At 41.8% G+C, this 15,526-nt stretch overlaps 1 protein-coding gene across 1 annotated transcript in view; it reads left to right on the forward strand.

Moving 5' to 3' along the window:
• The window catches only part of LOC126266713 (spondin-2-like), a 587,627-nt gene that overhangs the window by 565,928 nt on the left and 6,173 nt on the right, over positions 1–15,526 (forward strand). The window contains exon 5 of the mRNA XM_049971164.1: positions 13,464–13,818. Coding sequence (XP_049827121.1) covers positions 13,464–13,818 — 355 coding nt within the window. The remainder of the gene's footprint in view (positions 1–13,463; positions 13,819–15,526) is intronic.

The raw sequence follows: 15,526 nt of genomic DNA on the forward strand, positions 1-15,526 counted from the left end.
AAGTTGCATAAAACGACATAGGTAGCGACAGCTGACTCACCCTGTGTATTAATTTTTTCATTAGGTTATACACCAGAAATTTGTTACTTTCACACTTCCCATTTTGATTTCTCATGTTAATTTCGTTGTTTATGATGGTGAACCACTCTTTGTAACGCAATGTTTATGAACCATTTACGAAAGCTGAACTACTATAAATGAAATAAACTTACAACAGAGACGTCAAAAGCTGTATGAGTACACCGCTAATTACACAAAGAAAGATTAGAGACACTTGGATAAATATGGCAGAAGTGAGGTACATCTTGGTCAAAAAATACAGTGTAATTAATGGACAATCCTCACTTGTATTTCTTACAGTGTAATTCCGTTTGCTAACAGCTCTGAGAGAGAACTTACATCAATTATGTGACAGTCACCTGTCTGGATAACGTTCCTGATAGTAATGGGGGTTGCATAAAACGTAATCGGTAGGAGTAACTGGATCAACCAGTATATAACTTGTGCAACATTAGAGTCGTTTTACGTTTTCCTTTGGGACACCCAACCTCACTTTACTTTCTATTAAACTTTCACCACCCAGTTGGTTGAGTTGTGGAGAGGGGGCCAAACAGCGAGGTCATCAGTGCCATCGAATTAGGGAAGATGGGGAAAGAATTCGGCCTGAAGCGATTTAGGGAAATCACAGAAAACCTACATCATGATGGCCGGACGCAGGTTTGACCCGTCGCCCTCCCGAATGCGAGTCCAGTGTGCTAACCACAGCGCGACCTCGGTCGGTTTCCACCCAGTATAACGTGCTAGGTTCTGCTAAGCAATTATTCCCAAAACCACTCACATATCGGTGAGGTTACTCTGTGTGATCGTATCTTTGTTAGTAGTTAACGATGTGAAACAGTGTAAAAAGCAACCTTTCGGAATACCCTGTATGAATAAAACAAGATATGTTCCACACGTGTGGTTCCCTGATTTCGTCTTTGTTCTTTGAGAGCAGCTTGTCTACCATCAGGAACGTCATAACGTTTCAGGTACAATATATTCCAGGTGCCCACAACAGTAAAAAGTCAGCGATATTGGTAATTATGTTATATTGGTAATTCTATAGTTTCCTTTTTATAAACAGGATCGACCTGTGTTCTTTTACAGACAGGCTCAGCTGTTCTCAGTGAAAGAGCATCTCGATAAATATGAGCTACGAGAGGAGTTAACTGTGCAGTATATTCAATGTGAAGTCCATTACAGTTGACATATTCGTCCCGGGAGAAGCAGCAACAGTATTGTTATTTGAAACAATTCTCATTTATTCGTCAGCCTCAGTTGCACATTTGTAATTACATAACGTGTCCATCTGTCTGGATCGTGTTCAAATCTAAGTAGTAGTACTCTGATATGAAGTTCTGAACAGACAAGATGGGTTGCTGACGCAGCTACTTACGTCTCAAGATTATCCAGATTCATCAAAAAATGTTATGAAATTGAAAACGTGCAACTGAGACTGAAGAATAAATGAGACTGGTTTCAGTGTAAAGTCATTGACTGTTAGCGCTCCAGTCTGGTTCCCGCGCAAGTTGTAAGTAACGTTTCGCTGGCTGTATTTTATCACAGATAATAATGCTTTCCATATGCGGCCAGTTTAACTAGAGCTGAGCAAGCATTGTCCATTCCTAGAGAACTAAATACTTGCTGGAAGCCAAACATCGTCGTTCGAGAAGTCATTGCTAGGGGCGCGCGAATATTTACGTAAATTGTCCCCTTTAAGCACTCTCTACCTGCATTTCGTTGGCAAGATTCCAGCGGTATCCGTATTACCCTTTTACTCCTGAATACGCAGTGAAACCTGCAGGGCTTAACGAGACGGCGCTGAGACAATTTACTGCAACTCTTCGGTCGAGCATTTGCGCTGTAACTACACTCTTGTGGTTTTTGCAGCGACTCTGGCTACGGCGGCACTGCGCTGTTTAATGCGCTTATCCGCCCCGCGGATGCCGCCTCCGGGACAGAACTGCGCAGCGGCTGGAACTGGTAGCGGCGAGTCTCGGCGCGTCCGCCCGCCAGCGGACGAGATTGTCCCGCACACGTCCTGCGGTCGGCATTCCTGTCCGCTTTACGCGATACCTCGGCGGAGCGCAAGGCGCACATTTCCTCCGAGTAAAAGTACTACAATGTCCTCTCCTTGGAACTAAAAGGCTTACTTGAATTACCCTGCTAGGGTCCCTGAAAAGGCGCCTTGGTGCGCAACGTGGCTCGAAAATGGCGTCGTTAGCCGCAGGCCACCGAAATGCGCGCCTCACCTCAGCCGAGCGCGAATAACGGGACAAGGACGCTCTCTTCCCAGACGCTGCAGCAGGATCTGTAGTCACATTTCCTGATGTATCCTACACGGTAAGCTGGTCCTAAAACTGACCGTGGACTTCTAGCCAAGCGTTTGGAGGTAAGGTTACGCGTGGCTATAAACTAAAATCTTTCTTTGGAAATTCGGACAACAAATACGTGTAGAAGAACCCATCAAAAAAACAGATGCAATTTTATTAAGGATTAATGAAAATATTGTTAATATTTTGTAGTCCTATTCATCTTACGTTAAGTCGTTAAATGGAAAGATTTATATGGTACTGTCCACATGTAGTACTATAATAATGTTTATGTTGTGGTACTCAGTCCTGAGACTGGTTTGATACAGCTCTCCATGCTACTCTATCCTGTGCAAGCTTCTTCATCTCCCAGTACCTACTGCAGCCTACATCCTTCTGAATCTGCTTAGTGTATTCATCGCTTGGTCTCCCTCTACGATTTTTACCCTCCACGCTGCCCTCCAATACTCAGAACATGTCCTACCAACCGATCCCTTTTTCTAGTCAAGTTGTGCCACAAACTTCTCTTCTCCCCAATTCTATTCAATACCTCTTCATTAGTTATATGACCTAACCATCTAACCGTCAACATTCTTCTGTAGCACCACATTTCGAAAGCTTCTATTCTCTTCTTGTCTAAACTATTTATCGTCCATGTTTCACTTCCATACATGGCTACACTCCATACAAATACTTTCAGAAACGACTTCATGACACTTAAATCGATACTCGATGTTAACAAATTTCTCTTCATCAGAAACGATTTCCTTGCCATTGCCAGTCTACTTCGACCATCACCAGTTATTTTTCTCCACAAATAGCAAAACTCCTTTACTACTTTAAGTGTCTCATTTCCTAAACTAATTCTATCAGCATCACCCTACTTCATTCGTCTACATTCCATTATCCTGGTTTTGTTTTTGTTGATGTTCCTCTTATATCCTCCTTTCAAGACACTGTCCATCCCGTTCAACTGCTCTTCCAAGTCCTTTGCTGTCTCTGGCAGAATTACAATGTCATCGGCGAACCTCAAAGTTTTTATTACTTCTCCATGGATTTTAATACCTACTCCGAACTTTTCTTTTGTTCCCTTTACTGCTTGCTCAATATACAGATTGAATAGCATCAGGGAGAGGCTACAACCCTGTCTCACTCCCTTCCCAACCATTGCTTCCCTTTCATGTCCCTCGACTCTTATGCCATCTGCTTTCTGTATAAATTGTAAATAGCCTTTCGCTCCCTGTATTTTACCCCTGCCACCTTCAGAATTTGAAAGAGAGTATTCCAGTCAACATTGTCCATTCTCTAAGTCTACAAATGCTAGAAATGTAGGTTTTCTTTTCCTTAATCTTTCTCCAAAGTAAGTCATAGGGTCAGTATTGCGTCACGAGTTCCAATATTTCCACCGAATCCAAACTGATCTTCCCTGAGGTCGGCTTCTACCAGTATTTCCATTTGTGTGTAAAGAATTCACGTTAGTATTTTGCAGCTGTGACTTATTAAACTGATAGTTTGGTAATTTTCACATCTGCTTTCTTTGGGATTTCAATTATTATATTCTTCTTGAAATGTGAGGGTATTTCGCCTGTCTCATACATCTTTCTCACCAGATGGTAGAGTTTTGTCAGGACTGGCTCTCCCAAGGCTGTCAGTAGTTCTAATGGAATGTTTTCTGCTCCCGAGGCCTTGTTTCGACTCAGGTCTTTCAGTGCTCTGTCAAACTCTTCACGCAGTATCATATCTCCCATTTCACCTTCATCTACCTCCTCCTCCATTTCCGTAATATTGTCCTGTATAGACCCTCAATATCCTCCTTCCATCTTTCTGCTTTCCCTTCTTTGCTTAGAACTGGGCTTACATCTGAGCTCTTAATATTCATGCAAGTGGTTCTCTTTTCTCCAAAGGTCTCTTTCATTTTCCTGTACGCAGTATCTATCTTACGCCTCGTGAGGTAATCCTCTATATCCTTACATTTGTCCTCTAGCCATCCCTGCTTAGCCATTTTGCACTTCCTGTCGATCTCATTTTTCAGATGTTTGTATTCCTTTTTGCGTGCTTCACTTGTTGCGCTTTTGTATTTTCTCCTTTCATGAGTTAAATTCAGTATCTCTTCTGTTACCCAAGGATTTCTATTAGCCTTCGTTTTTACCTACTTGATCCTCTGCTACCTTCACTATTTCATTCCTCAAAGCTACCCATTCTTCTTCTACTGTATTTCTTTCCCCCATTCCTGTCACTTGTTCCCTTATGTTCTCCCTGAAACTCTGTACATCCAGGTCCCATCTCCTTAAATTCCCACCTTTTTACAGTTTCTTCAGTTTTAATCTACAGTTCATAACCAATAGATTGTGGTCAGAGTCCACATCTGCCCCTGGAAATGTCTTACAATTTAAAATCTCGTTCCTGAATTTCTGTCTTACCATTATATAATCTATCTGAAACCTTCTAGTATCTCCAGGGTTCTTCCATGTATACAATCTTCTTTCATGATTCTTGAACAAAGTGTTGGTTATGGTTAAGTTTTGCTCTGTGCAAAATTCTACCAGGCGGCTTCCTCTTTCATTTCTTAGCCCCAATTCACATTCATCTACTACGTTTCCTTCTCTTCTTTCTCCTAGTGTCGAATTCCAGTCACCCATGACTATTGAATTTTCGTCTCCTTACGATAATAAATACAGGTTATATTATACAGGTTATATCATATATACAGGATATTAATACAGGCGATATTATCATTAGAGGAAGTCGTCTAAATTTTGGTAACCATTTTGTTTTTAAGACATAGCTTACGTCCTGTTGAAATTAAAGAAAATTGCAGTAAACAGTACTTTCAAGAGCTGTACTTTAAACGATTATGGTGATATGTAACATGCTCCCACAGTTTTTTCTTATTTTGGATTTTTTTAAATGTCAAATTTATGCAGCTTAGAGATGTGGTCTTAAAAACATCATTGAAAGCCTTTAGAAAAATTAACAGAAAACTTTTTACTTATAGATACAACATGAGAAACATGTTTACTTGAAAAATAAAATGGCATGTTTTTGTTTTTAAGTCAATGTGGTCCTTCAAATATTCTCTGGACAAAAGTCACAAAACATTTTTTTTCAACGCCTGCTCGTTCACTGTGTGCTAACATGTTACACATGACACCAAACACGTCATCAGAAAAGTTATTTTCATACAAAATGCGTTCTGAATAATCAGTATCTGACTTCCTTCTTCCAGCCGTAGGGACAAGTCGTAAAGACTAACAACCGATGAGGTAAACCGGTTTGGCTGAGGTTAATGAATTAAAGGCGCTGACAAGTCAAATGTTCCCAGCGTACAAGGGGTGGAAATTTTGAAAAGGTTGTCCCCATAGTTTTATCTCTGACTGCCTGAATCGTCTTGGCCATTTCTGTTTCGTTCCATTGTCTCCTCTTTCCCTGCGAGATATATTTTGACTTTGATCTAGAACGAAAACAGAAAAGCATAGTCGAAATGACAAACTGGTGCAAAATATGGACACAGCCCAAGCTTAAATCATACGTTATAGACCAAATATAGACCATCACTACGACGTAAAATTTAGGTTTATTATAAAACTAAGAAAAATATTTGTTGTATAAACTAAATCTGTTCTTAAAGCTAAGATTCCCCTTAACACTATACACTTCTAGAGCAGGGCTTCCCAACCTTTTTAATTGGTGGATCCCCTTTTCAGGTGAAATTCCATGGTGGCTCCTTTGTCAGTCAATCGCCCAGTAACTGTTGAAATTCAGCGCGAACCCCATGGGAATTCAAAACTTCGTAATGCAAGTGCCATTTTTCCACTAACCCCACGACGAACCAAGAGTCTCTGGTTTAATGATTAATGAAAACAACATGAAACTAACGACATTACCATTTGTCTGAATTCCCACTACATTCAGATGTTTGCTGTTGGATTTACTCATATTGTTCAACATTTTATCCATCCCCAGGAACTGTACTCGTATACAACGTAATAATAAGCAATCAGCTGCATAAAAGAAATTTAATTTATATACCGGTTTCCGGCGCGTAGTGTACAGACACTATGAACCACATAACCATGGGATTTTGCTGTATGCTTCTTATTGTTGAAAGCAGCAAATAATGCCACAGGTACAAAGTTCTCAAGAAGGGCACTAAGCCCCCGGAACCGGTAAAGAAATTAAATTTCTTTTATGCAGCTGGTTGCTTATTATTTCGTGCCATTTTTCAGTACACTAGGCCGGCCACATCTCTAATTGTGATTGGGGGAATATTGAAAGAAAATCAACATTCGTTGGATATCATTTTAATTTTCGGAACAAAAATATCAATACCAACAGAATTCAACTAAATATTAAGTAACTGATACAAAACAAAAACAAAACACCTACGAAAGTTGAAGTCCAGGATCGTTCACTGCTCGCCGACAAAGCAAAATGCGTTCTTCTTTACTAGAGAGGAGTCTGAAGGTATAATCATGGAATCTTACTGTGAAGGTTAAGGGCACTTCTGCTGACGCAGTTATAAAAAGTCGGGTTTCAATACTTGACAACTGGAGACGGATGCCTGGTTCGATATCTAGAGAGCTTCGGTACTTAGTTTTGTTGACGGCATAGATCGAAATCCGGTTTTCGTACATATAAGTTGTGGTAAGTGAAGCAGAACACCCTTTGCTTTTTCAACAAGGGGTCAGAATTCTTTTGTTTTCCAAACAGACCAAAAGCGTGAGTAACCGTCACTATCGAAAGTAGATTTCTGTATTGAGTCTATGGCAATTTCTATCAACAACTCATATTGATTCGACGATAGAATGTTCGGCTTTTTGGATACAGCAAATGGGTAGACAATCCATTCGGATTCATGCAGCTTCTCATCTTGAGCTGTTGGGAATAATACTACAACCATGACGTCAAGCTTCGGAGATGTTCGAGGATTTTATGAAACAAATTGCTCCCAACATCCGATGTCTTGTCTTTCAAAAAATCGTAGGGAAGAGGGAAGCAGTCGACCTCTCCCTCCCCGACACTCTTTGTCCAAGAATTGATTTTCCTCTTGAACTGTGTCGTTGGCGGTAACCGTTGCTATACTTTTCCCTGGTAGCGAAATCTTCATTTCGTTCATTTTGAAGAAAATATCTGCCAAATAAGCAAGTGTACATTGGCAATTTTGGTCACTAATAAGATCTGCCAATTTGTTGTTCTGGTCTATAAGTAAATGTAGGCCTTCTAAACGTAATTCATATAATGGAGACAGTGTATTCCCCAAGTGAGTGCCACCTCACTTCTGTATGGAGAAGCAGGGAACGGTGAAGGTTTCCCACATCCTGACAAAGTACTGTGAAAAGTCTTGGCTTCAACGGCCCTGACTTTATGTTATAAATAATTTCCGCTGATTTATCCAAAACTTTTTTGAAGGAAGCAGGCATTTTTTTCGTAGCTAAAGCATCTCTGTGGAGAGCAGAATGACTACTATTGCAATCCTTCGAGCTCTATTTTATTTTAGTTATCGCTCCGACCGTTGGACTAGTCATAATTTTTCCCCCATCGGTGCACACTTTGATGCAATTAGACCATGAAATTTCATTGGTCTTCAAAAAATCGCCCAAGAAACGGAATATTCAGCACCTTTTGTACTGTCAGGTAGTGGTTTGCACAAAAAGAGGTTCTCTTCGAAACATCCCGAGTAGTCATAACGGACAATATAAAATCGCTAATCCCGCAGCGACAGTAGATCCATCTATTTGGAGAGAAACTGAATTGTGCTGTAAGCGAGAAGCGAGAGATTCTTTATCATCATTTGAAATGTTAATTATTCCTCTCTTTATTGTTTGATAGTGGCACTGAGGAGACGCAAGTTTTACTACTATTTCGTTTAGCATAGAAGAAACAGTACCGCTGACACACGATTTCATGACATATTCCGTAATGGTATGAGTTTTGCTTGTCTTTGCTACTCTATAATTTATCAAGAAGAAAGCTTTTAATGAGATTTCATTAACTGTTTTTGCATGAGTTTTCATGCAGTGTTGAGAAGCAGCTGAATTGTCCTCTTCCTCTTGACAAACGCAACCTCTTTAGTGTGGAAGTGCCTCTGAGTGCCCTCAGAGTGGTGGTGCAATTTAACTGGAACCATCGAGGTGTTTGGAACGACTCGTGTATAAATTACGGACTGAGCTTTACTCCTCTCTGTATCGATAAAGCCCAGTTCTAAATAGCTTTCATTATACTTAGGTACCCTTTTTACTTACTCTACTTCCACCGGGTATTGCAGTTAATGGAGCACTTGCAGACTTTTCGCGCAATAAATCCGGCTATGGCGCTTCAAGTGATTGTTCTTCATTTGGTCGTCGTCCCTCCACATTAATTTGATCCGGGAACTTTCCTTGCTGTGAAGGCTCTTGAGAAACTGCTCGATTCTTCAACTATCCCAAATTCAGCGACCAATCCACATTCGAAGTAGCATACGTGTCGAAAGCGAATGACGAAACATTCACGAAGGAAGTTTAACATCGAATGTCGTCTCTGACCGCAGACATACCAACAAGAGCTCTAATTCTTCGACTGAGCTCGTGCCATTTCGGAATATCTTGCGCAAAAGATTTCTGCGCATCGAAAGCTGTGAGCCGGTTCGTATGCGTCCTCTGGAGTGTTGCAGAAACACTCGAGTAGAGGGGCAGCATCCACCAACACTGAACTACGTACTGGTCCCCCATTAGGGAACCGCAACCATACAGGTATTTATCAAACGAAAAGAGGACAATATTGATGAATTTGCTATTCATATTTTTAATTAATAATTTTACTCATTATTTTAGAAATTTTGTTCAAAGTTAGCCACGGGCACATAGAACGACCCAGCAGACCCATAAGGGTCCGCTGGCTACACGTCGGGAAGCCCTATTCTAAACTATTCGTAAACACAGGAAAAGCATTAAATATAATGAATGATTATCTGCAAAAAAAATAAGACCATCGAAACTGAGTTAATGTTTACTACAGTTGCATGCGACAATGAACGGTTATGAAGAGCAACTAATGTGGCCTGAAGCGCTGTTTTACGTTGTTTCCGCTAGACTGCACCACCTCCCTGTCCAAATATCCGGCTAGACCAAATTTAGATCTTGGTCAAAATTTATACCACCTCCTCAAATAGCGAAAATTGACATGGCTGAAGATATACGGTAATAGAAGCAAATGGAGATGATGCATACCTGTTGTATCATTATTAGTAGTGAAAACTGAAACAGCAGTTTCTTCAGCATCTCCGTGACTCTCTCTCACAGATGAAATAAGTGTGTGATCGTTCTTGCTGTTCTTCTCTGTACACGTTCAGTATCAGCTGTTAGTACTGTTATGTACAGATTCCATACACACAAGCTATATTCCAGACAGAGTCGGACGAGTGATTTGTGATCAGTCTCCTTTGTAGGTTGATTGCGCTTATCTAGTATTCTATCAGTAAGTGAAAGTCTGCCACCTGATTTACCTACAGTTGAGCCTACGCCATCTTTCCATTCCATATCGCTACGCAGTATTACGCACAGGTATTTGTATGACTTGACAGATTATAACTGTGGCTCATTCATATAATATTCATAGGATACTACGTATTTGGTGAAGTGCACAGTTTTCATTTTTGAAGATATAAGCCTGATCTCTGCGCTGCTTTCAAACCTTGTCTGGATCTCACTGAATATTTGTGCAGATTTTTCGGACAGTATTTCATTTCACTAAACTGCATAATACGCGAAAAATCTTAGATTATTATCAATATTATCTTCGAGTTCATTAAGAAACAGTATGAACAGCAAGAGTCCCAATACAATTCCCTTGGGAACACGCGAAGTTACTTCTACTTCTGTCGATGACTGCACTGTAGATTACATGCAGCGTCTTCCCTACTAAACAATCCTCAATCCATGCACGAAGTTTACTTGTAATACTGGTAGGGTAAGTGGTGGTGGTTAGTGTTTAACGTCCCGTCGACAACGAGGTCATTAGAGACGGAGCGCAAGCTCGGGTTAGGGAAGGATTGGGAAGGAAATCCGCCGTGCCCTTTCAAAGGAACCATGCCGGCATTTGCCTGAAACGATTTAGGGAAATCACGGAAAACCTAAATCAGGATGGCTGGAGAAGGGAGTGAACCGTCGTCCTCCCGAATGCGAGTCCAATGTGCTAACCACTGCGCCATCTCGCTCGGTACTGGTAGGGTAAGTCTGGGAGAGTTGGACCACTGCTTGAGGCAAATCAGCGGCGTATTTCACAAATGCGCCGCTACGGAGTAGCTCCGGCTACTTGCGTGGAAGCTCTTTTGTGAACAAACGTGGTGCAAACGTGTTGCTGTAATTTTCTTTTTAGTCCTGGAGAAAAATCTCATTTTTTGTTGTGGTAAGCCGAAAACTTTGATGGTATAGTGCATGATTTTAGTATTAAAGCTTAATTTTGCACGATATTAATGCATTTTTTACTGCGAGATTGAGAAAGGTGAGAAATGAAAGTAACCTAAAATGGCCACCAAGTTCGCTACCTGCAGACATTGCAGACATAATGGGATGGTCCATCTCTCCTAGACAATCGGGAGAAGGACCAGTGTTATTTAGGAGAGATGGACAACTTGTTTTAATATGAGAGAGATGGAGGATAAGTAAATCTAGCTTCAAGGCACTGAAGATGGCCGCACTCCCAGACTATGCTTATTTATCGAAAGATACTTCTGTACCAACAAATGGAAGAGCTGAATCTCACACGCGGGTCAACCAATCACTTCAAAGCTCATCGAAAGACCTACTGGTCGCAAACGCTTCAAAAGACCAGAGTTACTTGCAGAAGTCCGATTCTTTCAACGACACAACTTCGGACTCCATTCCTACTAAACCTAAAACTTCTAAGATTGTCCTCTCAAAACCGACGACTCATAAGTAAAAAGAGACCAAATTTGAGAAGAAATATTACCTGTTCCTTCTATTGATAAAACCTGGAATTTTAAGAGGAAGGCAGCAACTGTATCCAGAGCGCTAAACTCTACTAAAAATATTGAAACTGTAAAGAAAGAGAGGGATGAGAAAGATAGGAACAGGGGGAAAAAAACACGAAAAGTCATCAAAGAGAAACACCAGTGAAGACAAAGACAGACTAAAAAATTTAAAAATGAAAAATACAGCAAACAGCTCACCGTATTCATCAGATGCAGGCATTTTAGATGATTACGAAAACAACTTTGATGAATGGGATGAATGTGTGATGTATGGTGTAATCTATGACAAAACTAAAAAACAATAACGTTTGGATGGTGGTAGTTGGTGGTGGTTAGTGTTTAACGTCCCGTCGACAACGAGGTCATTAGAGACGGAGCGCAAGCTCGGGATAGGGAAGGATTGGGAAGGAAATCGGCCGTGCCCTTTCAAAGGAGCCATCCCGGCATTTGCCTGAAACGATTTAGGGAAATCACGGAAAACCTAAATCAGGATGGCCGGAGACGGGATTGAACCGTCGTCCTCCCGAATGCGAGTCCGGTGTACTAACCACTGCGCCACCTCGCTCGGTCCAATAACGTTTGGATTCAGTGTGTTTCCTGTTCACGATGGTCTCATGACTGTTGTTCAGTATTCGGTGATAAATTTTATCGGTGCGGTGAGATGAAGACAGGTTAAAGCGTGAATAAAACGAAAAACTCATTAGAAAAGCCAGTGTTCCCATCAAGCTTTATGATAAGCTAATAAAATTCTTTTCGACTAAAATATTTACCAGTATAATTCTGTAATCATTACAACATCCTCGAAATAAAACAAGTAATTTTAATTCACTCTTTTCTGCATATGTAGCCATTTTTACATCTATTCGTCTCCTCCAGTACGCTGGTCCATCTTCCGCATGTACCACCCACGTACATTTTCGTTTTATCATATCCGTTGTATTTTAACTAGCAGTGCCTCAGTTGTACTTAAGTTTATATGACACTCTATACCAGAGATGCCCAACTCTTCTAGGCTTGATATATACTACATGCAATTTAGTCCATATAGAGATCTACTCACTTAAAAACTCATAAAGGTTTAAGAGGATCAACATTCCCGAGCCAAAATTAATCATTTTAACTACACAAAATACATAAAAGATAATTTCTTCTGCGTCAAAAGTTGCAGGCCTACGACTCAGTTTACAAGATATTACAAATGTGAAAAAAACTTAAATAGACAGCATCAAAACTGTTGAAAAAAGTTTAGTCAGATACTTGGCTTTGCGCATTATTGGCAGTTTATTCCAATCTGATCAATAATTTGTCTCAAGAAACCTTACTCAGTCTGAAAGATGAGGCGGTTATTTGACATGTCAATATGAACAGTAACCTTGGTTTCTATAAAATAAAGTATTCGGCTAATTATTACCTCCGTTAAGCACATAGTTGCTTCGTGGAAACAGAAAAAAAACGAGGCATGTGTTGCCTTCTGGAGGAGAGGCTTGTTCCCTCGCGCAGTACACACAGCACCTCATCCTATAGTGGACCCTGAGCTCTCGCCCCGCTCAGCCTAACCCCTCTTAAAACTGTCTTAGTTAACGATTGGTAACCTCGCCATGTATGAGGAAAAACTATTGCTTGGCGCGAGCGTTTAAAGACGGTGAAATGCAGCTAGACACGAAAGAGGCGGAGATTGACGATGGGATTCACATCCTGAAATCCGGGTCGTGTGTACGATTTTATCTATATAGGATTAGTCAAGTATATATGGAGCGGAAACCATTCGGTCGCGATCGATATGTTGACCACCCCTACTCTGTACGAACATACTGCCGGAAGTAAAAAAAAGTCGACAAACACACAAATTTTATGCTGAAAAGAAAGGTGGTCCAGCTCTCCCGTACTTACCCTATTGTGCTACTGGTTTTGCTTGAAACAGCCAAAGAGCAGACTTTTCTCAGCCTACGATGACCGTGTTGTCGTGGGATTGACGTTGTTTGTGTCTGTATCTGCAATGCCTAAGCTTCTTCTACTTGGAGTGGAACAAACTAGTGTTAGTACAAACGGGACAGCACTCGTGATGTATGTACTCTACTCTTTTCGCGTCGTGCGTGCCTGTCACTGAGCTCTGCGCTGACGCCGCCTCTTTGTGTCTGCCGCAGGTGCGGGAGTACCGTCTGGGGGCGGTGTTCGAGCACGCGGCCGACGACCTGCGCTACGAGCTGGTGGTGCCGCAGCCCGCCGCCACGCCGCCCCCGCCGCCCACCAACAACGACGACCTGCAGAACGAGATCGAGCAGGAGCGCCGCGAGCAGGCGCCGGCGCCCGCCCCCGCCCCCGCGTCCACGCCGCCCCCGCCGCCGGCCTCCTCGCCGCCCACCAGCACGGCCGCGGCGACCAGCACCACCAGCGCCGCACCGCCGGCCCCGCTGCCCCTCGTCATCAAGCGCGGCGACAAGAAGGCGCTGCGCAAGCACATCATGCGCTACAACAAGAAGGCTGCCCGCAGGAAACTCAGTCAGTACCCAACACACCACAGCCCCAAATAATACTACGGCTATCGCTGTTGTTGTCGTCTTTAGTCTGAAGACTGGTCTGTGGCAGAGCTCTATCCCGTGCAAATCTCTCTATCCAGCACAGCCCCCGTGATTGTTTAGAAAACGCTTTTTAACCACCAGCTGCTTTATTTAACCAACATAGGGTGATTAGGTTGTAGCCTATCCCCGATGTTATTTAGTCTGTATATTGAGCAAACAATAAAGAAAACAAAAGAAAAGTTCGGAGTAGGTAGTAAAATCCATGGAGAAGAAATAAAAACTTTGAGGTTCGCCGATGACATTGTAATTCTGTCAGAGACAGCAAAGGACTTCGCAGAGCAGTTGAACGGAATGGACAGTGTCTTGAAAGGAGGGTATAAGATGAACATCAATAAAAGCAAAACGAGGATAATGGAATGTAGTCGAATTAAGTCGTGAGATGCTGAGGGAATTAGATTAGGAAATGAGACGCTTAAAGTAGTAAAGGAGTTTTGCTATTTGGGGAGCAAAATAACTGATGATGGTCGAAGTAGAGAGGATATAAAATGTAGAGTGGTAATGGCAAGGAAAGCGTTTCTGAAGAAGAGAAATTTGTTAACATCGAGTATAGATTTAAGTGTCAGGAAGTCGTTGCTTTAAGTATACGTATGGAGTGTAGTCATGTATGGAAGTGCAACGTGGACGATAAATAGTTTAGACAAGAAGAGAATAGAAGCATTCGAAATGTGGTGCTACAGAAGAATGCTGAAGATTAGATGGCTAGATCACATGACTAATGAGGAGGTATTAAATGGAATTGGGGAGAAGAGGAACTTGTGGCACAACTTGATTAGATGAAGGGATCGGTTGGTAGGACATGTTCTGAGACATCGAGGAATCACCAATTTAGTATTGGAGGGCAGCGTGGAGGGTAAAAATCGTAGAGGGAGACCAAGTGATGAATACACTAAGCAGATTCAGAAGGATGTAGGCTGCAGTAGGTACTGGGAGATGAAGAAGATTCCGCAGGATAGAGTAGCATGGAGAGCTGCATCAAACCAGTCTCAGGACTGAAGACCACAACAACAGGGTGATTAACTAACGTTCAAACTCATAACGCGGCGAAGATGACGCTGAGACAAGTAGTTTAATATAAGACACATCGGGCTGCAGATGTCGGGATATACCGCATAAGTGGACGACAAATGTTGAACATGTGACGTCACCACATGATGTACCTCGCCGCACATGCAGCGGTTGAGTCTGTCTGTCTGTCGCACCGGGTCCTCCCGACCCAAGACAATTATTCACGTGGCTGTGTCTCCGGGACCACGTGCGCGACTTTAACTGGTGGGGCTCAGGGTTCGAGTAATGCGTGTGACAGAGAGTATTTTTTCTTTTTTTTCTTTTTGCAATGCGTTAGTCAGTTATGTGTTTTCCCCGAGGTAAGATTTCCTATTTTATTTACCCATCTCGCGGTCTCCTCTGGTTTATTGACAAGTATAATACAACAGAAACCAAGCGAACTGCATCGCTAGTAAATCAGTGTAAGCTTTCGATTTGTGTCGCTCTCAATAAGTGACGTACGTTTCCTTCAGTAAATATAGTCTGTAACGAAAAACAGAAGAGACAACAGAAATGAAACACAATTGAAAAATAGCTTTCGACTGATTACTGCGAGGACAATAATTTTGTAACTTCTGCGTTTA

This window comes from Schistocerca gregaria, chromosome 4 (genome assembly GCF_023897955.1).
Source record: "Schistocerca gregaria isolate iqSchGreg1 chromosome 4, iqSchGreg1.2, whole genome shotgun sequence".
Classification (NCBI taxonomy): Eukaryota; Metazoa; Arthropoda; class Insecta; order Orthoptera; family Acrididae; genus Schistocerca; species Schistocerca gregaria.